This window comes from Lates calcarifer, linkage group LG13 (assembly GCF_001640805.2).
Source record: "Lates calcarifer isolate ASB-BC8 linkage group LG13, TLL_Latcal_v3, whole genome shotgun sequence".
Taxonomy (NCBI): Eukaryota; Metazoa; Chordata; class Actinopteri; family Centropomidae; genus Lates; species Lates calcarifer.
This window is the reverse complement of record NC_066845.1, coordinates 4,384,313-4,411,002: the sequence shown is the minus strand read 5'-3', so window position 1 is coordinate 4,411,002 and position 26,690 is coordinate 4,384,313. Positions and strand designations below refer to the sequence as shown.

General features: G+C 41.1%; 3 protein-coding genes across 3 annotated transcripts; all 3 read left to right on the top strand.

Moving 5' to 3' along the window:
- Positions 1 to 4,480: 4,480 nt before the first annotated feature.
- On the top strand, positions 4,481 to 13,365 carry septin5a (septin 5a). The gene is made up of 11 exons (XM_018673835.2): positions 4,481 to 4,918; positions 6,462 to 6,552; positions 6,815 to 6,901; positions 8,037 to 8,160; positions 8,306 to 8,440; positions 8,912 to 9,029; positions 9,125 to 9,226; positions 10,527 to 10,623; positions 10,749 to 10,884; positions 11,038 to 11,140; positions 12,129 to 13,365. Exons 1-11 carry the CDS (start codon positions 4,844 to 4,846, stop codon positions 12,189 to 12,191), a joined length of 1,131 nt encoding a protein of 376 aa, XP_018529351.1. The 5' UTR covers positions 4,481 to 4,843; the 3' UTR covers positions 12,192 to 13,365.
- A 1,059-nt stretch (positions 13,366 to 14,424) lies between these two features.
- Positions 14,425 to 17,159, top strand: gp1bb (glycoprotein Ib platelet subunit beta). Its single transcript, XM_018673868.2, has 2 exons — positions 14,425 to 14,575; positions 15,426 to 17,159. The coding sequence occupies exon 2, from the start codon at positions 15,438 to 15,440 to the stop codon at positions 16,059 to 16,061; it is 624 nt and encodes a 207-aa protein (XP_018529384.1). The 5' UTR covers positions 14,425 to 14,575; positions 15,426 to 15,437; the 3' UTR covers positions 16,062 to 17,159.
- Positions 17,160 to 17,375: 216 nt separating this feature from the next.
- dhx37 (DEAH (Asp-Glu-Ala-His) box polypeptide 37) lies at positions 17,376 to 26,107 on the top strand. The gene is made up of 27 exons (XM_018673822.2): positions 17,376 to 17,520; positions 17,706 to 17,822; positions 18,340 to 18,509; positions 18,624 to 18,736; positions 18,827 to 19,217; positions 19,312 to 19,460; positions 19,594 to 19,686; positions 19,844 to 19,940; positions 20,322 to 20,435; positions 20,533 to 20,749; positions 21,123 to 21,221; positions 21,317 to 21,387; positions 21,470 to 21,605; positions 21,702 to 21,778; positions 22,130 to 22,362; positions 22,470 to 22,581; positions 22,678 to 22,784; positions 23,143 to 23,331; positions 23,516 to 23,640; positions 23,981 to 24,097; positions 24,195 to 24,367; positions 24,463 to 24,577; positions 24,763 to 24,900; positions 24,999 to 25,093; positions 25,414 to 25,487; positions 25,570 to 25,667; positions 25,768 to 26,107. The coding sequence occupies exons 2-27, from the start codon at positions 17,720 to 17,722 to the stop codon at positions 25,842 to 25,844; spliced, it is 3,483 nt and encodes a 1,160-aa protein (XP_018529338.1). The 5' UTR covers positions 17,376 to 17,520; positions 17,706 to 17,719; the 3' UTR covers positions 25,845 to 26,107.
- The last annotated feature ends 583 nt before the right edge of the window (positions 26,108 to 26,690 follow it).

Here is a 26,690-nt window from a genome sequence, read left to right as displayed (position 1 = left end):
GAAGCAATTTTATTGTTGCCTGAGCAATTACATGCTGTCAGATTAGCATGTTTAAGAGCCAAGTGCACGCAGGCCTTTGCATCTCCAAGGAGAGAAAACAGAAGAGGAGGGGCTTGGGGGGTTTAGGGTCCATTTATGTTGTTTTGTATACCCCTCTGCTTCACCCTCACCCCTCCTATCACCCCTTATCTCTCCCCCTTACCCTCTCCTGCCTCACTTACTGGTCGGCAGGCAACGATTTAGGGGAAGCATTCAGGGTTAATGGTGTGAAAGTGTCAGCTGCACGGCTGGGAGATGCAGAGAAGTCATCAGTAAAGGTCACCGCTCTTCACTGCTGCATCGCAGGCCGTCTGGCTGTCATCAGCCGGGGACACACCCGTGATTTTAAGCCCAGTTATCACCACGATTCAACCATTTGATGACTGATTTCCACTAGTTGAGTCTAGGTTTGAAATAGTCTTTAAAGAAGCTACTTCTGTATTTCTGTCTGGGTAATATTAAAGTCAAATACTTATATTTTTACTAGATGAAGATATTCTAGTCCACCTGAACAAAATAGGACATGTCGTCATGATTACTCAACACACATTATCTTATACAAACATGTTATGTGGTGGACCAGTGTGAAGTGATCCTGTCTCTAGTCTCAAATGTGTGATAGTGAGTCTTTTCATGGTGAGTTAAGATTTTAAAAGTTTTCCTCAGCCATACTGTGCGTCTGTGTTGTGCTGTCTTATCACTTGAAAACTCCTTGGCACAGGGAGTGATGGGTACGCTGCTGGACCGGACTCATTTGGATTACATCCTGTACATGATTGTGTAACTGTATTGTGTTTGTGTGTACCCTGGCAGTGGAGTTAGACTGCTGTGGCCTTTTGAGAGTCACTTCCTTTAAGGCCCCAGCTTTGTATGAACTGAGAGGAAGAAGCTGAGTGTTGCCTGCTGACTGAGTGGCTGGTCTCTGGATCTCTGCCTCTGTGGCACCGTCCAACAAACTGACTGACAAACAAACAAACAAACAAACACACACAGAGTCATGATGCATTTAGACTCTGAAATGACAGAGAAGAAGTCACTTCTTCTGCTTGTTGTTCTCATGTTGTCGTCCAAATTAAAGGCAGTGGGGCAGTCAGCAGCTGGTGCAGAGTTCATTAGAGGTTTGTTTAGAAGTAAAACATGTAGTACAGCAAGTAGCAATATAATTTTTATTAATGAATCACTTCAACGCAATAGATACAAAGTGCATGAAGTGCTGAAATGATAAGTCAATTAATCGTTGAGTTGATTGATCAAAAGTTTATGATTGGTAAAGCGCCAGATATATTCTGTTTGTGCTTCTAAACTCTCTCAGGGTTTTCAGCTTTTTCACTTTTTTGGTCACAGAGCTGCAGCTAATGATTATTTTCACTATCAGTTAATCTACAGATTGTTTTCTCAACTAATCAATGAATTTTTTTGTCAATACAATGATAAAATCCCTTTTAAATTTCCCAGAGCCCGGTGGGACTTCCTCAGATGTTTTGTTTTCTCTGACCAACACAAATCAGTTTTCTATTATATAGTGAAACATACAATCTGCACATTTGTGAAGCTTGAAACACGAAAACGCTGGCTTAGAAAAAAGGCAAAAAATCAGCTAAACATTACAGCTCTACTGGACAATTTATACACTAAATAATCAACACAGTGAAACACTAAACAACTGAAGAATTGATAATGAAAATAACTGTGAGTTGCAGCTCCAACACAAGGGAAGCAAAGTGCTCGCAACATCAACATAAATTTTTGAGTTATATGCTTTTAAGCCAAAGACGTGAGTTTGAAGATGCTCTCTAAGTTGCCCTCAGGTATCTTACTGCCCTGATTCTCGTCATTAGTCCTGAGTCATGGTTCACCCTTAATGTCTCTGCACCTGCTGCTGTACATCCCTCTCTCTCTGTTTGACCAGCTGGAAAGGGCAGGACAACTTTGATAAAGTAGTCACTCTCTACAGCAGCAACAAGAAGTCTGTGTAGCTTTTATACAATCATGTAACAACCCTGTGTTTGGTTACCTTTATGCAGGTTTTAAGCTCTTTATCTAGATGTTAGGGCAGTGACAGACCGAGGAAGTCCTTTATGTGTATTGATAATTTGTGAGTTTGATCACAAATCGAGAGGAAAAACATGATAATGTAAAAGTAAGGCAAAACATATACAAATCAAACCATTATCTTTCATCTAGTTTTCATCTGTCACGTAAGCATGATGAATAGATTTATTTTTGAGATATGTTCTCTAGACAACATCAGCTGTACTAATTTGTATCTGAAGTTTATAATCCACTTCTGTGATCTAAATAGTTACTAATTCCAAATCTCATTTTAACATTTAACATTGGCAGCAAAATATGACAATAGGATCATATAAGACACAACTTTTTGGCTTTGTGTAGTCGTAAGAGATGTTGAATTTTTAAGATAATTTCTAATTTGACTTGCAGAGATTATATTTAGTTTGTCTATGTGGTTGTTTGTGTGTGTGTATATGGCAGAAAGAGACAGCTGGCCACTGAGAGAGACTGAAGGTGGGGGGGTTAGCCAGGGGGGCTATTGTAGTAGCATTTCAAGACATCTGTTCTTTTCTTCTATTCAGATCGACCCTCCCACCCCCCTCCACAAACACTAACACACTCTTTCATGTCTCTCTACAATGACCTAAACTCTTATTCTAGCATCAGCACCACCACAGCTGAGGAACCAGGACTGTTTAAAAGCCAGAACCATAAACATTTTTTTTTTTTTTAAATCTGAGTTGAGTCCTCTGTCTCCCTCCTGTGGTGTGGAGTGGGACTGTCACATCCTGTACGTGGCATCACCGTGGGGTGTTGCCTGCTTGAGGAAAGAAAAGAGGAAAAAAAAATCTTAGTTTCTTTTTATTTCAAAGAGTATTTAAGCTCCACCAGCCCACATCATGTATGAGTCGGACACACCCACGTATACACACACACACATACACACATACATATTCCGCTGTCGCATCTGGAAGTAATCGAGTCCGACCTCTGTCATGAAATACGTATACCTCATTCACCTCTCCACACACACACACACACACACACACACACACACTTGGAATAACCAGAGGAGACGACACGGTGGCTGATTTTCTTTTGTAAAATATGTGAACTAACATCAGTATTGAACAAGATAAAGATAAAGATACAATGTTTTCTGACAGCTGTGGTGTATTTTCACTGGGTTTTATGTTTTAATTATTCCATCTTAATACATTTAAAGATATAACATAAAGAAAGAACTATACAAAAGTACAATTAGAAGTACTTATACTTCAGTTGCGTATTACTATTTTACACCACTGTAATACTCAGATCAGTATTTTGTGTTGAAACTACATGATAAGCTTTTGTAATACAACACATTGGTAAAAATTAAACCAGTGGCTCCAAGACTTTTTTTGCGTGTGACTCCTTACAGAAGCGCAGTGTCTACTTGGGGCCCCTTGTCATGTTTCAAATGAACTGTTAGCAGCTCCAACAAAGAGACGTTTCAGATGGTTTCATTTAAATAACTGTTTAAATAAATAAAGAGGCCAGATTATACGCAATATATAACCCCTCAAAAAAGAGAAAAGTACAAAAACAGGTCTGTACCAGAACTTTGCTTTTTCTTCTTTTCTTTCCCATTAATCTATCTCATGATCCCAGATCTAAGTCTTCTAACATTTGGAGGGGCCCGTCACCGAGATTAGGACCAGATTACATTTTTATATGAAGTAGTTAAAATGACAGACAACTGGAGCAAGAACCGAGGAATTGATGTGTAGTAAGGATAAGATAAGCAGTATTAACAATCTAATCAGACAATAATATTATTATATACAGCTTTTTTTTTTCACTTTGACTCAAGCACATTACTGTCTATACTTTTGTACGTCTGAATGCAGGATTTTTCCTTTTACATTATTTTATTGGTATTTATTGGAAATGAACAAAACTTCTGGCTCCCCTGGCTCATCTTTAAGGCACTGAGGTGTAGACAGTGCTGTTCAGCAACTACACACACACACACACACACACACACACACCCACACAGGATTCACTACACACATGGATTGACAAGTTAATTTCCTTAATAATCTGATAATCCCACTCCACAGGCCTGTACTTGTAGCACTTGTCTTTATCTTTTGTTGCTCTGTGTCAAGTTCAAACAAGTTCTTTATTGTTTCATATCTTTTACACCTGAGGTCAACAAAGCATCTACTCTCTCTCTCTCTCTCTCTCTCTGTCTGTCTGTTACCTCTCTCTCTCTCTGGTGGTCATTTCTCCCAGCACAGAGTTTTATTTTTCAACCGTCCGAGCTGGGGGAGGGAACACAGGCCGAATGAATGAGTTTCTTTTAGACTTTCGCTCCTTCCATCCCTGCCTTGTTTCCTCCCTCAAATTGCCACCTCTCTCTCTTTACTCCCTCTCTGCGTTTCCCTCCCTCTCGATGAGAATTCCTCCATACCTGTCTGAACAGGGAGAGCCGGAGTGCCGTGGGGCAGAGGAAAGAAAGGAATAAAGGACGAAAGAAAGAGGGCAGGGGTAAAAAAGAAGAAAGGGAATTAAGAGTGACAAAGTAGGAGGAACAAAGGGCACATATTTAAAGAGCACACAAACAGGAACGAGTCGTGTCAGAGAAAATTTGAGAGCAGAGAGAGAGCAGAGAGAGAGCGAGAGGCGAGTTTATCAAGGTCTTGAGGTTTCAAGATTTGCCGTATCCCGTTCCCTGCTGGGCTGTTTTTTAACTTTCCTGAGTCCCTGTGGCTATTTTGGTCTGTCACTGTCTGAGCGGTTTAGGATGGATGCCATCATGCTGCAAGAAAAACTGGTGGAACGGCTGCTGTGCCCACGAGTGAGAACGGCCCGCCAGAAGGTAAAGAGTTTGGATTTATGGGAAGAAATGCGTGAAGAACAGGCAGAAAGAGTGGGGAACAAAACATCAGGGAATTTTAACAAGTAAAGACAGAGTTCAGGATGAGTTCAGAAATCCATAAACAAGGAGCCCTCACACCTGTAGATTCACTGCCAGCATCTTTTTGGTGTTATCTCTGCTTTTCTTTGGAGGTATTTGAGTTCAGTTTGTTCTTGTGATATTTCTACATAGTGACAGATTTACTGCTGAGATGATTTGGCTTTGATTACTCATTGATTTATGTGTAGCTTTCTTCATTCTCACTCCTCTGGCTCTTTGGCAAGCGTGTCCTCCGTGCACTGATTGCACCACCTGTGGGGTTTTTTTTGTGTGAATGTGAGTGTCTATGTGTGTGTTTTCATAAATGTGATCCTCACCCGAGGGGGCTGTCGGAAATGCCTTGTGACAAGTTATGACAGCGTATGAGGACGCTGACTGCGTGTTTGACTCGTGTGTTTGCAGAGTTTAAAAAAACAGAACTTTTCAGGCCCGCTGACTGCAGCTTCTGTCTGTGTGTGTGAATTGCTCTCGGCGGGGCCTCCAGTGTGTATTTATATCTACGCATGTCAGCACGTAGCACTGTAGGGTGAGGATGACGTTCTGCCAGATGCAGCAGAGAAAACCTACAGGACTGAGAGCTACTGTCCCGACACAGTGAGAGACTGGTATCCTGTGGTTCCCTTTGTGTGTTTCTCAGAGAGATTTAGTGGAAAGTCTGAGACGCTGGTTATTCTCAGCTGCTCAGAGAGGAATGCTGTGTGCACGTGTTTTTCCATGCAGTTGTAGATTTTCTGTATTATAGACCCAGCCCTGTCTGTTGTGGTAATTTTATAGCATCAGACGCTGCCAGATCCATTTCGTCTTCACATTAAAAATCCCCAGAGCCCTCTTACAGTCATTTGGTGTCTGCTTCTGTTTTAAAGCTGCTGGTTCATGATGCTTTATTGTTGAGCTGAAACAATCAGTCGATTATCCAGTCAGTCGAATTAATTGGTTCATTTTTTGATAATCAAACTTTTTTTCAAGCAAAAATGTCAATTAAACTCTGATTCTGCTTAATTATGAGCATGTGCAGTAGTGGAAGAAGTACTCTTTACTGAGTGAGTGGCAATAGCACAGTGTAGAAATACTCCATCAAGTAAAAGTCCTGCATTCAGAAATGTTCTGAAGGAAAAGTACAAAAGTATTAGCATCACAAGTCCTCAACTATCACATTATATAAAGAAAATCACAAATTCACAAATGAGAGTCTGTAACTAGAGAATGTTTGGATAACTTGGCTTGAAAAATAACAGAACAAATAAAGAAATAATCAGTTATTTTTACAGTCAAACAGCTGTCTAATTGACTACTTGTTTCAGCTCCACAATAACTGTAAGACAAACTGATAATAAAAGCCCTGCATCGATGACACTGTCTTTCACACTGCATTAATTAATACTAACACACACCCCCCCCCCTTCTACTTCTTCTACTTCTTCTTCTTTTCTTTTTTCTGTCCCAGGAGAAACAGTATGTGGGTTTTGCGACTCTGCCCAACCAGGTCCACAGGAAGTCTGTGAAAAAAGGCTTTGACTTCACACTGATGGTGGCAGGTCAGTTTGTGGCTGAATGTGCAAATGTGACTGAAAACTGTTGTAAACACAGTCTTAGAGAGGTGCTGATTGAACATCACTCATGTTTACCACAAGCTACAGCCTCTAAAGTTGAATCAAAACCAGTCTCAACACAAACTGATGGATTTACTGCTGTTAGGTTAGTTTTGGCTCAGTGTACCTAATACACTGAGTTTATTTGGACTCAGTTCATGTTGTTCAATACACACACATCATAATGATCTGTGTGTCTGTGTTGCAGGAGAGTCTGGTATGGGTAAATCCACCCTGGTCAACAGCCTCTTCCTCACAGACCTCTACAAAGACAGGAAGCTACTGAATGCTGAGGGTGAGTCTTCATGCTGCATCAGCCACAGTGAATTCACTGCTCTGTCAATAAAAGCACTCTGAGGTCTGGTGTTTATGTGACGCAGCAGACCAACATCCGTCTTACGCTTAACCATGTCACATAGCTGCAGTCATGAAATCTAATTTAGTACATTTTTAATTGATTAACTGGCAGACAAGGCTGCTGCAGGATTGTTAGTACAGAAAATCCTATTAAAAGACCAAAATGAAGAATGAATTGATCTGGGTAATAATTATCCCTGTGCCACAGAGCCTCATTGTTGTCTATCAACTGTTAAAAACACATCTGGGTGACAGGTTCTTTCATTACTATGAATGTAGACTCTGTAGTTTTCATAGAGTAAAAATCTGTGGCCAATCATTTGTGAATGAAGGTGCAGTTTTTTTTTTTTTTTTTTTTCATACAAAGGAATTATATGTTTCAAAGTTGGTAATATTCATTCAGTTTTTCATTGTAACAGGTCAGATGAGTCCATATTTTAGCCCGCTAACGTTGGTTTTATCAGTTACACCTGGCAGCTACTGGGTATAAATATTTAGTAAGAAGAAATCTCTGCGTATTAACTAGTTTGTGTGGTGCAGCCTGTTTTGATTTAGTTAATCGTGAACATGTTATAACACGGCTAAGTACGAACAGCTGGTGCAGCTGCCTCTAGAGCTGCAAATGTGTATTAATCCATCACTGATTAGTCCCTGACAAATGGACTGTTTAGTCCTGTTTGAGTAATGTTTGCTTGAAACTAGAGTTTCCAGCAGTTTTAGTTTCTTTAAATGAAAGTATATGTTCATGATATTAAATATATGTACCTTCAGTCAGGATCTGGGATTACAGACATTGTTGATTTTGTTTTTTAATGGGATTTGTTCACAATAACAAAAATATAGAATATAAAGAGCCTTATCCTTTTAAGGCAAATGCATTTTAAAGCAGCTTTGTAATGTTATATTGCTCTTTTGCATAAGGAATAGAAAAGCTAAGTGACTCCACCAGAGCTTATTTTGCACCTTTCACTGGTTTGTTCCACATTATCCCTGACCTGCTGTTTCAGCTGTTTGGCCTCATTTTCTCCCTGTCACTGACTTTCACTCTCCTCCTCCGTGTCGATGCCTTTCAGAGCGCATCAACCAAACAGTGGAGATCATCAAACACACCGTAGACATTGAGGAGAAGGGGGTCAAGCTCAAGCTGACCATCGTGGACACGCCAGGATTCGGAGACGCCGTCAACAACAACGAGTGGTGAGCTGCAAGACATGCTGGTCTCGTGCCCTTGTGCCTGATTCAGCCTGCTCGTTTGAACTGACATTGCCTGGAGGGAGCTGCTAATGTAGTCTGTGCTGTGTGTGTGTGTGTGTGTGTGTGTGTGTGTGTGTGTGTGTCCTAGCTGGAAGCCGATCACAGACTACATAGATCAGCAGTTTGAGCAATACTTCAGGGATGAGAGCGGACTGAACAGAAAGAACATCCAGGACAACAGAGTCCACTGCTGCCTCTACTTCATCCCTCCATTTGGGCACGGGTAATAACATACACACACACACACACACTCAGGAATACAGTCTGAAGTTGATGACTGTAGACTGTGTTTCTGAGGTATCTCACTTATGTCACTGTATACAACAGCTCAATGTCTGTCAGCCAAGGTTGTTGTAGGGATCTGATATGATAGCTAGAGCCTTCAATGAAGGAGGCCAGAGCCAAAACAAACAGTCTGTGTCTTTGTGTCTCATGGCCATTTCAGTCTGTCTTAGTGGGACAGAGGTAATTGGAGTACACAGAATAAGCAAGGTTAATGTGATCTAATGTTTAGAAGCAGATACCCAATAGAAACATGTATGGAAATGATGTGGTCCCAAGAGGAATAACCTAATCCTGATAGTGACGACATACCTGCAGATTTCCTGTATGGAGTCAACAATTAAGACTGCTTTGATTTAGAACAACTTTATTATCTTTTTCTCTCCTGTTCACTCTGGTTTTCTCTCTGCAGGTTACGTCCTGTCGATGTCGAGTTCATGAAGGCTCTGCACGAAAAAGTGAACATAATTCCGCTCATTGCGAAAGCTGACTGCCTCACACCCAATGAGATTAAAAAGCTCAAAGACCGGGTGAGTCCCAGACCTGCAGCTTGGCGGTGAATTCAAAGTGTTTGCTGTAACATTTATTCTGATTTGTCTTTGCGTGTGTGAATGTGTGCGTCTAGATACGAGAGGAAATAGACAAGTTTGGGATCAAAGTTTACCAGTTCCCTGAATGTGACTCTGATGAGGATGAAGAGTTTAAACAACTTGACAAAGAGCTGAAGGTGAGTTTGGACTGCAGCTGTATTTTCTTAAAGGTTCAATCCACTCAAAAAAAGGAGTGTGAAAGTTAATTCTTGATCAAAAGAAAACAATCCTTACTAGCTCTTCCCAGAGCTTTCAACCCATGGTTTTCTCAGCAGGCCACACGTAACCTCTTAAAGTATGAAATCTCATCTCTCTGTTCAAAGAGTGCCATACTTAGATCAAGAATCAAAGAAAATGTAATTGTAAGTGGACCTTGAGTCAAGATTTTTTTCATATTTTCTCACTTGCTAACGGTAGTGTCTCGACATGCCAATAGTTTCAGTGTGTTGAAATTTTAAGATATCTGCCTCTAAATATTATACCTCCCCCTCAATACAGCTTTTTTTTTCACGTGTTAAAAAACGAAACAGAAATGTGTCTTTTCAGAAGCAGTGTCCCCATCACACTGGATAATCCACAGACTTTACTGTAAGCCACTTTTACACAGATTTAACCTTTGGTATAAAGCAGTTATTGTGAAAACTTGGTCTGTGCATTATCCAGAATAAAAGCTGCGTTATGTTTTAAATCAGCTATGTCGTACCATTTGCGAAGGTGTTTACATGTTGTTCTGAACGGACCTCAGTCACAGCGCACCACTGCATGCCCGACTTTTCTCCAATAGTTGTCTGTCTTTGTAGTCTTAATTGTACAACACCCAGAGCAAACTTCAGAAAAGTCTCTACTCTGTGTGTGTGTGTGTAGTGGAAAGTAGATAAAACAGGGGCTTTGAGATAAAAGTTAAAACTTTGCCAAATGCTGCTTAAAGAGGTTGTAATTGTTGGATTGTGTGTTAAGCAAAATTACAAATAATATTGCTCAATTCTGCCGTTAGAAAGGATGTTTCAGATGCTGTTAGTCAATCTGACAGGGATATTGTTTGCAGCAAACTGAGGAGGCTTTCACTGGGACTCTGGAAAGACGGAAATGTAATTTATTCAGTACATTTAACAGAAATTAGATTAGATTTACTTTCAGCGTGTTGAGGTAGACTCAGAGAAATCTCACAGATCTCAAAACCCTTGTGTGCTCTTGAATTGAGGTGTAGCAGCAGCTCAGAGGTTATAAATGAGGGCTTGTAGCATGAATCAACCAATCAGCTGGGAAAATCAGTGCAGGAAAAATAAACAACAAACTGTCTTTTGCATGTCTCAACAATTACAATTGCGTCTTTCATGACTGTGTGAATATGTGTCAGGGAACAACATGCTCTGTCAGCCGTCTCTGAGTTTATAAGGGTTAAAAAAAAACAACCCGCCCTCGTGTCTCTGTGCGCAGGAGTGCACCCCTTTCGCTGTGATCGGCAGTAATACAGTGGTGGAGGCTCGGGGGCAGAGAGTGAGAGGGAGACTGTACCCTTGGGGTATTGTTGAAGGTATGTTCACGCATCATCTGCAGTTTCTGTACAGCTCCTATCAGCCTGTATGTAAACACTTTGAATGTCACAACTTGGATTCATAATTAATCTCACATTAATTCATAATTGATGTCTTTGCTCAGTGGAGAACCAGTCGCACTGTGACTTTGTCAAACTGAGGAACATGCTGATTCGTTCGCACATGCACGACCTCAAAGACGTGACCTGCGACGTCCACTATGAAAACTACAGAGCGCAGTGCATACAGGAGATGACCAGGTGTGTGTGAGCAAAAGAGTCCGGTGGGAAATGAAAACGTGTGAGCGGGTGAAGTGTTATGTAAACATTGTAAAAAAAAAAAAAAACAACAGATTTTAATACAGATTTGTCTTTTTTTTTTTCCTCCTTTTCCTCTTCTTCTTCTTCTCTCAGTAAACTGGCTCAGGACAACCGTATGGAGAGTCCCATCCCCATCCTGCCGCTGTCCACTCCAGATGTGGACACTGAGAAACTCATCAAAATGAAAGACGAGGAGGTTTGAAGCATCATTTGCTGTTTTCAACAATGAATGTTTTGATTTCTTATAGGTTATAAAGTCCCTTATGAGCCCCAGACGTTATATATCCCTGTCTCAGTACAAGCGCAGATGGCTGCTGTTTGTACATAATTCATGAAACCCATTCGCAGCTGAGAAAAGAATTCATGTGGCAGGAATATTCATGTCTGTGTGTTAAATATTGGAGGTGGCGTCAGGAGCTGTGGAACAAGGGGGAAACAGTGAGCCTGGTTCTGTCTGAAGCTCAAAAATCTGCCTACCAGCACCTCTGAAGCTCTCTAATTAACACATTACATACAAACACAGTGATTTGGGCCGGTAAGATTGGGAGGTTTGGAACATTTGTGGCTGTACAAAATACCTGTGTTCACTTATCATATCTGTAAGCAGAGATACTGCTCCGAAGCACTGTGTGAATGTTTGTCAAAAAATATTTACAGCAAGCATCTCCCCCTAAAACCACAAACAGTTTTTCTTACATTTCTGTCTGTGTACAGATGAAACGAAAAGTGAAAGGTGTTTTCTCCTGCTTGGCTCCAGCTCCACACTTACCCACGTCTTCAGAGCAAAGAGAGGCCTTTAAGAATAAGTGCCGCAACACTTCCTGCCATATTCCACAAGAGCCACATGGAGAGAGCTCGAGCGTACTTAACACACAAACACGAGTGGTTCTGATCTTCTTATCTAACCTGTAGAGGGAAAACAAATCAGCATATCTCCAAATATGTTGAACTGTTCCTTTAATTCAATCTACACAGCACCAGTTCAAATAAAAAAAAAAAAAGATAAAAAGTTATGTGGTTTTATGTGAAATATGCTCTCATGTACACAGAGCTAACTCATCACCCATTAGCCCAAATCCCATTTTTGTACAGTCTTAAAGCTTCATCTGTGGCTTCACATTAAAACACTTTTAGCCCTTAAAACTTTAACCTTTAACCCTCTGCACCTTCCTCTCTGCCTGCAGCTGAAGAGGATGCAGGAGATGCTGAACAAGATGCAGCAGCAGATGCACGAGAAAGACCAGTGACCACCCCTACCCCCCCTCTCCTGACCCCGCCCCCACAGCGGAGCCGTGTGCCGCAGCGCCACCTGCTGTTTCTCCCCCCGAACGACAGCGAGACCTTCAGAGGTTGAACGATGGATATCATGTGTTAGTGGCAACTCTGGCTGTACATTTATCTTCAGTTTGGTGCTTTGTATAGTTTGTCTGCCTGAAGGGTTGTTGAATCAGAAGGTTTCTCTTCTCTGAAATGATCCGTTTGCCCTTCCTCGCCCCTCCCGCTGTGGTTTAACAGTCTTAACATATATATTATTAATGCGTAATTTAAATTACTACTCAGTGTATCTAATTTATAAATGCAATGCTAGACTTTTTGGATATTCTGTCAGGGTATGGACACGTGTGCTATGAGATGTTTTGTAAAGAAATTTAGGTTGTTGGTGATGTTTAGATTTGAACATGGATATTGTTTTTTTATTGTGTGTTTGTATGTGTGTGTGTGTGTGTTCGAGTGTGCGAGTGTATGTATTCTGTGAAATTTCCTTTGATATCACCAGGTATCCGTCCATAAAACCCCCATTTTCTTTGACAAAGGTACCACAGTGACTTTACTTTGTATTAAAACCCCAATTTTTCGCTCTCTGATCCTCATAAATACCTTCATGTAACTTCTTTTTTTTTTTAACATATGGCAAGTCAAAATATCCTCTCCCAGCATTTTTTCTATGTGCTGGCTGAGCTGAAAATGCACTTATTGCCAGTGGCTAACTGTGAATGGAGAGCCTTTGACATAATGAGAGGGTTGGTGCATGTGCAAGCATGCTGCCATTACTCATATCCGCTAAACGCTGTGGGCCTATTTTTACTGCTTTATAGCCGATGCCCTGTGCTTGTATTAAAACGCATCATGACCTACAGTATGCTTCGTTGCCACTATGAGATGGTGAAAACAGATTAACAATAATGAGGAGAAAATGCTGTGTTTATGCTTCTGTTATAAATCCCTCTCCTTGGAAGTGAAGATGTGTATCCTGTTAGTTAAGAGTGTGTGTGTGTGTGTGTGTGTGTGTGTGTGTCTGTGTGTCTGTGTGATGACTCCGCTGATGCTGAGGAACAGTACATATTTTGCCTGAAGGCTGTGAGCTCAGCCCCGCGCCCCGTTTATATAAAGGTGTGACAAATAAACCCTTGTTTCTCGTCAGTCCGGCTTCACTGCCTGTGCATTGTCTCCCTGAAGATTACAGAGTCGTACATTAAGTTCCAGCGCGACAACATCATCGGTCACTTCCTCACGTCAGAGTCTGAACAGCAGAGCTCAGGACTGGAGCTTTATCTGCTGATTCATGTTTATCTCCTGCAGACATTCTTCCTCTGCAGTACACACGCCATCTTCTCCCTGTCAGTCAGAGGCACAACATTAGGTGGAAAGTAACTAAGTACATTTGCTCAAGTGTACTCAATTTTGAGGTACTTGAGTTTACTTGAGTATTTCTCTTTTTTTTTTTTTTTTTTTGCTACTTTATATTTCTCCTTCACCACAGTTCAGAGGACAGTACTGTATTTTAACTCCACTACATTTACTTAAGGACTTAAGCTCTTTTGTTGATTCAGGTTATTAAAGCAAAATGGGAACTTTTACTTTTAGTTTTACACTAATACTTTTGTTCTTTTACTGAAGCAAAACTATGAATGCTTTACTTTTATTTGTACAATAGCATACTAATTCTGCACCACGTTATTACTGCTTTTACTTAAGTAAAACATCTGAGTACAAGTTAAAATCATGCATTCTGACTTTTACTTTTTAAGTTTCAAATACATGTAGTTGAGTAAAAAAGTACAATATTTGCCTCTGAATTGTAGAGGAGTAGAAGTATAAAGCAGCAGAAAGTACATGTGCAAGACCTCAAAAGTCTCCTAGAAAGAACCGTGTAATATGGTGCTAATTATGGTGGAAAGGTGAAGTAACTTCTCCATTTAAACTCAAGTTAAAACTCAATTATGAATCATTTAGTACTGGAAACTTGTTGAACTTTGTGCTTGTCAAAAGGCAAATTTCACATTTTTCTATGTTTAGCTGACCTGCTTTGATCTGAGTTTACCAGTCAAACACTGTCTCTGTTTTAACTTTAATTAGGATTAAATTACATTTTTCTTTTCATTAATCACATTATTAGGAAAATTAAAGACCAATGAATTAAAGAGTTACTGAGATACTTTCCATGTCCTTGTGTGTGTGTGTTACTGTGCATGCGTGTGCACAGGCGTCTGTGTGTATTGATATTTTGACAGTGGTTTTTATCAGTGAGTGCCAGCCGGCAGTAACACACACACACACACACACACACACACAGCCTCTCGGAGCGGCACTAAGAAACACAATCCTCTCCTGAAGACACACGGCGCTGAAGGTAAACCACTCTCCTCAGACTTTTCTGTTCTGTAGCTTTCATATTATTTACTCAGGATGACCTATGACCTAATTTCATGCTCTTAAAATATCCTCGCAATTATAAAACTGTGAAGTTGGTGTGTGGTCCACATGGTCCTGACCTCACAAAACTGAAAACTTATCAGACATGAAGGAAAGCAGAGGGTTTTTTACTGTTGGTGCTCTGGATAACAAAAGTATTTTAGGGTCAGGGTTTTTGTTAAATGGACATATAATGTGATAAAACTATGTTTGTTGAATGTTTGACACTAAACTAGAAGAAGTTGTAGTTGTAGTTCCCTCTAATACATCAAATATAGTATCGCCTTTTTATTTGTATAAAATCTGTGTAATGTATCTTCGTATACAAAGGCAGCTACTGTGTAGTTATACATTTTACAGTGACCAGAACATTTTCAAAATCTGCACACTCTAATGTTTTTATAGTGTAATAGTACAATCAACTACCACAACACTACAACAAGTACAGCCTCATAACGTACCACAGAGCTGAATCCATCTCTGCCATGAGATGGCAATTATGGCAACACTCTCATTGAGTTGCAATACAAGTAGCAATACAAACAGCTTTTGAAAACCAAACAATAACATATATTAGAGAATGATAATGAACCCAGGTCCAGTAGTAACTTTTTTGGATGGCTGTCATCAGTTTGGAATGAAATGGTGTATGTTTTCAATAACTGTGAATATTTTCTGAATGATCTTTTTGTTTGAACCAAACAATGAATGTGGGAGTAGCTTGTTGTAGCTAATATGATGTCTGCAGAAAGAAATGTTTCAGGCCTCTCCTCTCCTCTCCTCTCCAGTGATTGGTAACCATGAAGCAGCTTCTGCTCCCATTTCTGCTCCTCCTGTTTGGAGGTCAAAGGTCGTCTGCGTGCCCGAACCTCTGCTCCTGTCATGGTGGTCGGGTGGACTGCAGCGGCAAATATCTCACCTCCTCCTCGCTGCCAGTCAGTTTCCCTGCCGGCACCACGGAGCTCCATCTCCACAACAACCAGCTGACCACCCTCCCCAATGGGCTCCTGGATGGTTTGACCTCCCTCCGCTCTGTCTCCCTTCACGGTAACCCCTGGGTGTGCGACTGTGGCATCCTTTACCTGCGAGGCTGGCTGCTGCGTCAGCCCACCACCAACACAGCGCACCTGGGCGTCAACTGCAGCTCCCCTCCACCCATGAGAGGGCGGCTGGTGGTGTATCTAACCGAGGAGGAGGTCCTGGAGTCCTGCCACTACTGGTACTGTGACCTGGCTTTGGTGTCGCAGGTGTGCCTGTTTGTGTTCGTGGTGCTGCAGGCGGCTCTGCTGGTGGCTCTCGTTGTGTTCCTGAAGAGGTTCGAGAGGCTGTCCAAGGTGGCGAGGAGAACCACAGAGGAGAGCTTCATGGCCGGGGACAATCTGAGGGAGAACGAGTACGCTCCTTTAAAAGACAGTGACATCTGAGACAGACAGTGACTGCTGGACACCACAGAATAAAAAGAGCTTTTTATCATCAGAGAAAATGTTGGTCACACACTTTTTAGTTTCAGACAATCATTTCAAAGTAAATTTTTATGCACAAGCAGGTGACAAATTAAAAGAAAACCAGAATTAATAAGTAGAGAAAAAGTGCAGATGCTTCCTTACAGGGCACAAATGGGATGATTTGATAAATTTGAAAATAATGCGAATCAACAGGAGATCTGAACACTGAAGCTGTTCTGGCAGCTTGTGATGGATCGACACTTTCCTAAGACACTTTATGTTGGTTCCTTCTTTAATTTCTCACCAATGTATGTCACTTATATATTCAGGAAGAAAAGGAGAGGAGCTGTTAAATGCAGAGAAAGTGATAAAATGTGGATGCTGCCCATAGAAGAGTGCCCAGCTTGAAACACAATAACTGCTGATCTGTGTTCATCGTGCACAAAGAGAACATAGTAACTTTTCTCTCCTTTCTGCATTTGACAGCTCCCCTCCTTGTTTCAGTGATAACATTTTTGTGGTGTCATGTGTTATCATTGACCACTTGGGACAACCTTTTCCTCTGTTTCCTGTGCATTATTCATTTCATAACATTAATGAGGATAATATGGATCAGGATCCTTTCAGTTTGGTTGATCAGAAAGTTACCATCAACGTATCTTTGGCATTTCAGAACTTCAGTTTCTTGTTACTTATTGGCCAAAATAAAGTATTTGCCAGTTCCAATGGGTTTATCTAATAACCTGATATCACTTGATAATATTTGTTACTGGGCCTGTAGTCAAGTCAAGTTAGTTTTATTCAAATAAGCCAATATAACAAACCCCAAAAGTACCATTTTTATATCTGTGTGATATCTGGCAATTATACATGTTTTTTTTTTGTAACGGAATGATCATTTTTTAAAATTTATATTAATATATTGTGCAATTTGATTGGGCCATGTTTATGTTAGTCCCATATATATTTTTAGATGTTTATGTTGATTTTCATACTGTAAATGTATTTGCAATAATACACTCATAATCTGTTTACCACTTTGGAATAAATTAATAAAGCCATTTAACCGAAAAGTGACATGGACTTCTTTGGGCAAATTTATTTTTGATTAGTTTATAGATAGATTAACTACAGAGAGACTGTATTGTTCTTTTCAACAGCTCCACAGGTAACAAAACACATTAGTAGATAAATGATGATCAACAAACAATTCGGCGCTTATAAAACATTACATACAAGTTGGTAGGTTTAAGGATTTTTTTTTTCTCATTTGCGGTTTTTTGTTGCGGAACCTTTCTTCGAAGACAGCGTTTCAGCTCCGGACAGATTAACGTGATGGAATAATATGTGTTTACACGTGAGATTTGTGCAGGGCTAAAATTCAAACTTGGACGCGTTTAATCTCAAATGTTGTTGTTTGACCTGCTAAAATAAAAAGGTTTGTATTTTATAATAGTCATAAATATTTATTCGGTTGTGTGAATTCCGTTAAACACCGTAGTGGCTGTGGTAAAGTTAGCTAGTTAGCTCGTGTTTTGAGTGGCCAGGTGTCAGCTTGATTCGTGTTGTTTAACGTTACAAGTTATTGCGTACGTGTCTGTGTTTTTTTTAATTAATTTCTAGACGGTCAGTTTAAAATGGGAAAACTAAGGAAGAAACACAACTGGAAGGGGAGACAACAGAGTGACTCTCAAAAACCAGCAGATGAAGGAAAGACAGAAGTTGTGGTGGAGCTGCAGGGTAAGACTTGAACTTTTAACAGTGTTAGACACCATAGATAAAGCTCTAATCCTCTTTGAAAACCATTTTCACGTTTCTGAACCCTTAATTCTTATTGTGAAAACAGAAAAAAAAAAAAAAAAATCCAATTTCATTGTTGTTTTCACATCTAAACCACATCAGATCAAAATCCCATAACTTGGACTTTTAAAATCTGATCTTGATTAACAGGGAGAGTGTACAGCATGTTGAAAACCCAGTTTCAGATTTGTGAAACCTTATTTTTATTTGTGAATACACAAAAGAGGGTGATTTCACTGCATATTTCACATATAGATGACATTAGACAGAGGAGAAAATGCACTCAAATGACATTTTTTTGCTCAAATAAAGAAAATAAAGGCTTCACAAATATGAAAGTTGGTTTAAAACTGTGTTAATGCTTTAAATAGGATTTCTGACTGCATTTCTTGCCAGTGAGAGTGCAAAAATTGTCATTTGAATTTCACTTTTTCACAATATGCCATATTTTCATTAGATGGAGCCAGGCTAAAAGGTGTAGATGAGAGCAACGCTTTGGTGCTCCCAGCAAACAAAGCCAAGAAGAAGAAAGCCTCAGCGACACCGGTTTCAACCAAAAAGCCTCTCACCAAGAAGCAGAGGAGAGAGCTGCAGAAAGTGCTGGAGCGTAAGGAGAAGAAAGCTCAGGTAAGAGACAGTTTGATGCTGCATGGTCAGACAAAACTGTATAGCTTTCAGAAGAAAAGGTATTTATATTTGACTTTTTACCCACTTATGTGTCACGCTGTCTGTCTTGTCCAGAGAGCAGACATCCTGACCAAACTGGCTGAGGTGCAGCTTCCAGAGTCTGAGCTGAAGTTGCTGTACACCACGTCCAAACTGGGAACAGGAGACAAACTTTACCAGACTAAAGAGTAAGTGCACAAATGCAACATGTTAGATGTGGAGGAGGAGGATGTGGTGAAGGTGAAGCCAGTGGTCTAATATTTTTGGGTCATTTTCAGGTCATTGGACGACGTAAAAGAAGGAGACTCCGGTCCAAAGATCAGCAGTGTCAGTGGATCAAACAGGAAGAGAAAATGGAAAGAAGAGGAGGAAGATGAAGAGGAAGAACAAAAGGCAGAAGAAAGCAGTGATCTGGACACTTCCTCTGATGATGAGGAGGAGGAAGAGGAGGATAAAGACGTGAATAAGACCACAGAGATGGGTGAAGCTAAAGAAACCACCGCTCCCTCTCAGGAGACAGAGGAGAAACAGGGAGTGAAGGAAGAACAACAGAAAACAGAACGAGATGGACAGAGTGAGGCGAAGGTTGGAGAACAGCAACAAATCCAAAACAAGAAGCTGTCGCAGCCGGCCATCTTCATTCCTGTTGACAGATCACCAGAAATACAGGTGTGTCCTTGCTGTCTGTGTGTCTGAGAGTCTGAGAGTCTCTGGATTTTTTTTTTCCTGATTACTTCAAGTGTGTTTCCTCCTGTTGCTGTAGGAGGCTCGTCTGAAGCTGCCCGTGCTGGCAGAGGAGCAGGTCATCATGGAGGCAGTGAGAGAAAACCCCTGTGTCGTCATCTGCGGAGAGACAGGAAGTGGAAAGACCACTCAGGTGCCTCAGTTCCTGTATGAAGCCGGCTATGCCAGGTAGTTCATCCTCTTCATCGTACACAAACGTTTCACTGGATGTTTACCTAGAAAAAACACTGATGTGTGGATATACCTTCATTTATGTATTGCATGTGATAACGGTTGTTTTTATCATGTTTGGCTCCTGCAGTGGCAGTGGGATTATTGGCATCACAGAGCCGAGGCGAGTCGCAGCTGTCAGCATGTCCCACAGAGTGGCCAAGGAGATGAACCTGTCCACACGGTAACAAAAATACTGAGGGTTTTCAAAACACTTGTTAAGGAGAATCTAATCTAGATTAGACTTTCATACTATACAGACTGCTCATTTACAAAACCTCTTTGTGACAAACATGGAAATATTGCTCATAATAACATATCGGTGTTTTGTCTGTTCTCAGGGTGGTGTCTTACCAGATTAGATACGAGGGGAATGTGACCGACGAGACCAAAATCAAGTTCATGACAGATGGTGTTCTACTGAAGGAGATCCAGAAGGTACCATCTTTGAGTTATTTGAATAAGATATGGTAAACAATGAGATTATTCAACCTACTGTTATTTCTGTCTTCAGGGGAGATACTGTACATTTGGGTAACTTCTGTTTTCCTGCATTTCTCTACAGAAAAAGATGAGAATGAATAAATATAAATGTAATTTCCAAAAACAAATTTTCCTTATATTTTCCACAGATATGGTTAATTTTAGGGAGAAAAGTTAAGACTTTACATCCACATTTTTGATTCTACAGTTCTGTTATCTTAACCAAAACAGATATGTAGTTGTACGAGATACAATATTTATATTCCATACTGACCCTGCTTTAATGTTTGAAAAATCACATAATATCTCTGTGATTCTTTCTGTCTTGTCACGTAGGATTTCCTGCTCCAGAGATACAGTGTGATAATCATAGACGAAGCACATGAGAGGAGTGTGTACACAGACATCCTCATCGGACTGTTGTCTCGTATCGTCCCGCTCAGAAACAAGGTATGCTGTTTGTGTGTTGAAAAGTCACGCTCCGAATCTTAAATGTGTGATCATTAAAATGTTTTTTCATCTTGCCGCGGCCACCATCACTCTGCAGAAAGGTATGCCCATGAAGCTGCTGGTCATGTCAGCTACTCTGCGGGTCGAAGACTTCACAGACAACCAGAAGCTGTTTCGGACGCCTCCGCCCGTCATCAAGGTGGACGCTCGCCAGTTCCCGGTCACTATCCATTTCAACAAACGCACCCCACTGGAGGATTACACTGGGGAGGCTTTTCACAAGACCTGCAAGATCCACCGGATGCTGCCTCCAGGTGCACACACACACACACACACACACACACACGGTCAAATTTAACAGATTTCATCGATTTATTTACTACTTAAAACTTGACTTAAAGGGGTGAAATCAAAGATCATTAAATCAGCCAATGAACATCTGAATTAAACTAATCTGTCTTTTTCTCCTTTATTATATGTTATATGATCAAAACCGGCCTCCTCCTTATCTCCTAGTAATAATAAACAGAATAATCATAATTAAATCAAGCAGGTGAAGGCAATAGCCTTTAGGCTTTTTTGTCCAGTTGCAAGTTTTTTTGTTTTTTTGAGGAGATGCAGGGGAGACTCACAGACAGACTTCACAGACTCTCACTATCACTTTGATACCATATCTCTGTCCTTCAGGTGGTATCCTGGTGTTTCTGACCGGTCAGGCAGAGGTTCACAGTCTCTGCAGAAGACTGAGAAAAGCTTTCCCCTTCAGGAAGGGTAACACAACCACAGGTGAGTGTTAACACAAGCCCGTCACAGTTTGTCCCGTCACACTCCAACATATCTCTGAGCATAACTTTTTTACATTCACTTGTTTTTGTGTCCAGGTGAAGATGAAGAAGCAGACACCTCAGAGGCGATGAGGAAGTTTAAAAAGGCCAAACAGAAGAAGACTGTCGTAAGTCTACGTTCACTAAAAGGCCTCTTTTTGTGTGTGTTTTTGCAATGTCAGTAAAGCTGAGATTTATCTCTGTGTCCAGTCTCTGCCCCGGATCGACTTGGACAACTACTCTGCCCTGCCAGTGGACGAAGGTGACGAAGACAGAGAGGCAGGGATCGGAGACGAGGATGATGAAGGCTCTGACCTTGACATTGGAGATGATCCTGGCGATGCAGGCAAGCCACTCCAGATGAATAATTCTTCAAATCCAGTTGTATGTATTTTTTCATAAATAACCCTGACAAATTTTGCTCTGTGTTTTGTCTCTGTAGAGGAGAAGGCTGACCCGTCCATTCCTCTCTACGTCCTCCCACTGTACTCTTTGTTGGCCCCAGAGCAGCAGGCGAAGGTGAAATTAACATCCAGACAAACCAGCAAAAAACATGTTAACTTTTCATGTTTTTTTTTTGTTTGTTTGTTTTTTTTTTACCAGAAAAGTGGTTGTCTAATTATCAAAATAGTTGCAGATTTTCTGTCAGTCAGCTCTAATGTCAGTTGTGGTTGGTTTTTGTCTTAATATCATTGTGAACTACCTCCTGTAACGACCTGACATAATCTGTTTACCTTATCCAGTCTGTACTCTTGGGAACAGCAAGTTGTAAATTTTTCAGACATTGTTGTCTAGTAGATAATCCATAGGATGCATTTCAAACTGTGAGAACCCATAGAGGAGTATAATAATGTGGTTTTTTGACTGTAGGTGTTCAGGCCTTCCCCTCCTGGCACTCGTCTGTGTGTTGTAGCCACCAACGTGGCCGAGACGTCTCTGACCATCCCTGGCATCAAGTACGTGGTTGACTGCGGTCGAGTAAAGAAACGTTTCTACGACAGAGTGACCGGAGTGTCGTCCTTTAAAGTCACGTGGACCTCACAGGCCTCAGCCAATCAGAGGGCAGGTAGAGCGGGACGAACAGAGCCAGGACACTGCTACAGGTCTGGACTTGAAACTGCAGAACAATGTAATTACACATGTTTTTTTTTTTACTCAAGGATGATATTCACAAATGTTTTGTATTGCTGTTTCTGTGATGATTCTGCAGGTTGTACTCATCTGCAGTGTTCGGAGACTTCAGTTTGTTCTCAGAGGCAGAGATCACTCGCCGGCCTGTGGAAGACCTGGTTTTACAGATGAAGGACCTCAACATAGACAAGGTCAGTAAAAAGTGAACGAATCAAATTTACCAGCTAACATCTGTGTGAAATGTTACTGTATGAATAAAATATGGCTTTGTGTATTCTGTCCTGCAGGTGGTCAATTTTCCTTTTCCCACACCTCCCTCTGCCGAGGCTCTTGTCGCAGCAGAGCAGTTACTGGTGTCATTGGGAGCTCTGAAAGAGCCGCCTCGCACAGGAAGGTAACTGTCTGTCGCTGGGTCTTCTGCTCTTTACCTGTAGTATTCTATATATAGCATAGTCGTCAAACATGGAGGTACTCTGATATGACTTTATTTGAGAGAATATACAGTTAATCAACAGCAGGAACTTGTAGAATTTTTGAAGATTGTTGCCTTTTTATGGAGACATTTTGATTGAGAATTCATCAGACTCATTAGAAATACCAGAAAAGGGTGTTATTAAGTCAGATCTTGTGCTGCCCTTCATGGTTGTCTGCTTAAATCCTCTCAGCTAATCAGCCTTGTACATTTTCATTTAAGATTTTCACCATGTCGTGATCAGACAAATTGAGCTGATTATTGTCATGTCTGCACTCAGGGTAAAGGAGATGGAGCAAGCGAGGCTGAGCTGTCCCATCACCCCCCTCGGCAGAGCGATGGCTTCATTCCCTGTGGCGCCACGTTATGCTAAAATGTTAGCGCTCGGGAAGCAGCAGGATTGCCTGCCGTATGTCATCTCTGTGGTAGCAGCCATGACAGTCCGGGAGATCTTCGTAGATCTTGACAGGTGAGGGCACATGCTTGCTCTAATGATATGTGTTTTTGTTTCTTATTTTAAAAACCGGGCTTGTAGAAATTGATGCTCCAGAAGTGCATAGATAAACACACCATGACGTGCAACATCTTAAAAGTCTTTTCATACAGCATACTTTCATTTTTATACGCTGTACCACATTTTTGTCTCTCCGCAGACCTGCAGGAAGTGAAGATGAGAGCTCCAAGCTCACCCAGCGTCGAGCTCGGCTGACCCAAATGAGGAGGTTGTGGGCTGGGCAAGGAGCCTCGCTGCTGCTGGGGGACCTCATGGTCATGCTGGGTGAGCTTATTGTACTGAACTGTGAACTGTAAGAAACTGCATCAGGTCATGTGTTGAACTTTAAAGACCCTATGACATGGCAGCAGAATCAAAACTTTCTACCATGTTTCAGCATGAAGATTGATTTCTTGGTGAGACTTAACATCAGGAGGTTCTTGATTTAAGTTTTATGTGCAACCCTGGCTGCAAGATACATGTTGACAGCTCAAAGGCAGAGAAAAGGTTGGGATTTTAGTGAGATATAAGAATAAAAAAACAAACAGTTTTTATTGTACAGAATGTTTTTTAGTCATGTATATTAATAGGGTTTTAATGTATCTCTGCGTACGTGTGATTGCAGGTGCTGTTGGTGCTTGTGAATTTGCTGGCTGTACTCCCAAGTTCTGTGAAGAGAATGGCCTGAGGTATAAAGCCATGGTTGAGATCAGGAGGCTCAGAGGACAACTCACCAACGCAGGTACTCACATGAGAGAAGCACAGAAAACCTAAGACACATATCTGCTGCAGAAACACAAACAGACAAACAGAAAATAATTTGCGTCCTCTCCTCCCAGTGAACGCAGTGTGTCCAGAGGTGGGAGCATTTGTGGATCCCAAGATGGCTCCACCGACGGAACACCAGGTGGTCTGCTTGCGGCAGATTGTTTTGGCCGGACTGGGAGACCATCTTGCGCGGCGCGTGCAGGCGGAGGATATACTTGATCCAAAATGGAAGAATGGATACAAGGCAAGTTTCACTAAGGAGTGACGTTGTTATTTAGGAGAATGTATTGTGCTATTGCTCTCTTTCACCTCCTCACTGTTACCTGTTTTTGTTCATAGACGCCTCTAATGGACGACCCAGTGTTCATTCATCCCACGTCTGCACTGTTCAAAACACTGCCGGAGTTTGTTGTTTACCAGGAGATAATGGAGACCACCAAGATGTACATGAGAGGTAAATCATCATGGAGAGAAAGACAGTAAGATGTCATCTTACTGCTGACTTAGAGAGCTGTCAAATGTGAAAAACAGGAGCTTCTTGAGTTTCCAGATGTGCAGTGTAAAGTTAAGGTTGAATGGTTTTGATTTGCAGGCTGACAGTTTCACCTTTCAAACTGTTTTCTTTCCTGTTTCTGTCAGGTGTATCAGCAGTAGAGGCAGAGTGGGTCCCCGAGCTTCTGCCTCAGTACTGTCACTTCGGCCCCCCTCTGGAATCACCGCAACCGTGGTTTTGCTCGTCCTCCGGCACCGTCAGATGTCACCGTTCAAGCACCTTCTGTAAGTTCTCTACAGCTGAGCGTCAGAGCTGTGTATGTGCTTTAAGGTGGCTCTTCCTACATTTGAAGAATTTCTGTCTTCTCTGTCTTCTCCTGCAGTCCGGGTGGGTTGGCAGCTGCCAGCGGTGGAGATGGAGTATCCAGACGGCCTGGAGCGCTACAAACTTTTTGCCAAGTTTGTCCTTGAGGGACAGGTACTGCAGCAAAACCTGAAAGTTCCCCATCTCTGTGAAGTCTTTACTTTTGTTTCAACTGGACATGAAAACTTAAACCTGACCATTCTGCCCACTCCTTAAACAGTTCTGACCACTGCATCAAAATTAATCCAAAGAATTATTCAGAAATGTAAAATTAAGTGTAAATTTGTAAGTACATTAACCATTTCACATTTTCAGACAAGTTTTTGTTTAAATAAATTTAATATATTGATGTGTTGCTCACCAAAAATAAATATGAAAAAGAACATAAAAAACTCATGCTTTGCATAGTAATGTTTGCTTTGTCTGGTTTGTAGGTTTGTCCTAAACTAAAGAAACACAGCAGTCACCTTCTCTCAAATCCCTCCATCATGTTGAAAACATGGGCAAGGTAAGTTGGTGCTCTGCCTTATTAAGGTGTTTCACCATTCTAGGAGGGATTTTCCTCTTACTGGATTTGTTTGCTGTTGTAGACTGCAGCCCAGGACGGAGGCTGTGCTGGGAACGCTGGTGTCAAAGAGAATTGACTGCAGAGACGCTCTTCTCTCCATCTGGAAGACTGAAGATAAATGTGAGGAATTAATGTGTTTGGTATCACTTGTTTGAGTCTGATTTGATAAGCCTTCTTGGTGTCTAATCATGATGTTTTCTCTTGTATTTTTCTCCTACAGTTCTGCTGTCTGCATACTGTCAGTGGCTCCCTGAATCCATGCATCAAGATGTAGCCAAAAGCTGGCCTCCTATATAAAGGCCTGCAGATGGACAGGACTGGGCAGAGGAGCTTCTTCAGACTTAAAGATGTTTTCTCAAAGTGCAACTGCCACCACACCACATGGCCTTTTCACCATTTTGTATTTTATACACTGTATCTATGATTTGTACAGTTTTGTCAGGAAGACGTATTTCAACAAGAGCTCTGTAACAACTTTTAATGTGTTATCAGTGTGCTGCTGTCAGTTCTATATGTCTGATTTGGTCTTTATAAGACTTATTAAAACTGTGTGGCTCTGAGTACAGCTGGTGTGTGATTTATTCATACTGTATGTAAACTCTGGTTGGCTCCACAAATTTTACACAGAGCATTATGCATAAGATTTAGACCCTGAAAAGTCAACTTCATACAAAGTACATAAAAAAGTCATATTTGGCATGACCAGCATTTAAAATGGCACCAATTCTCCTAGGTACTCTTTTGCAGTTTTTCAAGCTAAGTTGGTCCAAGTGTCCTGGAAAACTGTTGTTCCTCTGTATTTAGGCTGTCTCAGCATCTTCTGTCTCCTCATGTAATCCCAGACTGACTCATTGATGTTGAGATCAGGACACTGTGGGGGCTAGACCATAAGGTGCTGGACTCCTTGTTCTTTTTGTCACTGAACATAGCTTTTTATGACCCTGGCTGTTTGATTTTGGGTAATTTTCCTGATGCAGAATAGGAATTTGAACATGTAAAATGTCTAAAACATTCAACTTTATGGAGGTGCAGCTGTTGGAGTTCCCCTGTATATATAATGTATTCATGGTACACCAGCAAATTAAAGAGGAAATAGTTTATCATCTAAAAATTCAGGAAGGGAACGTCTGATTAAAACTTAGA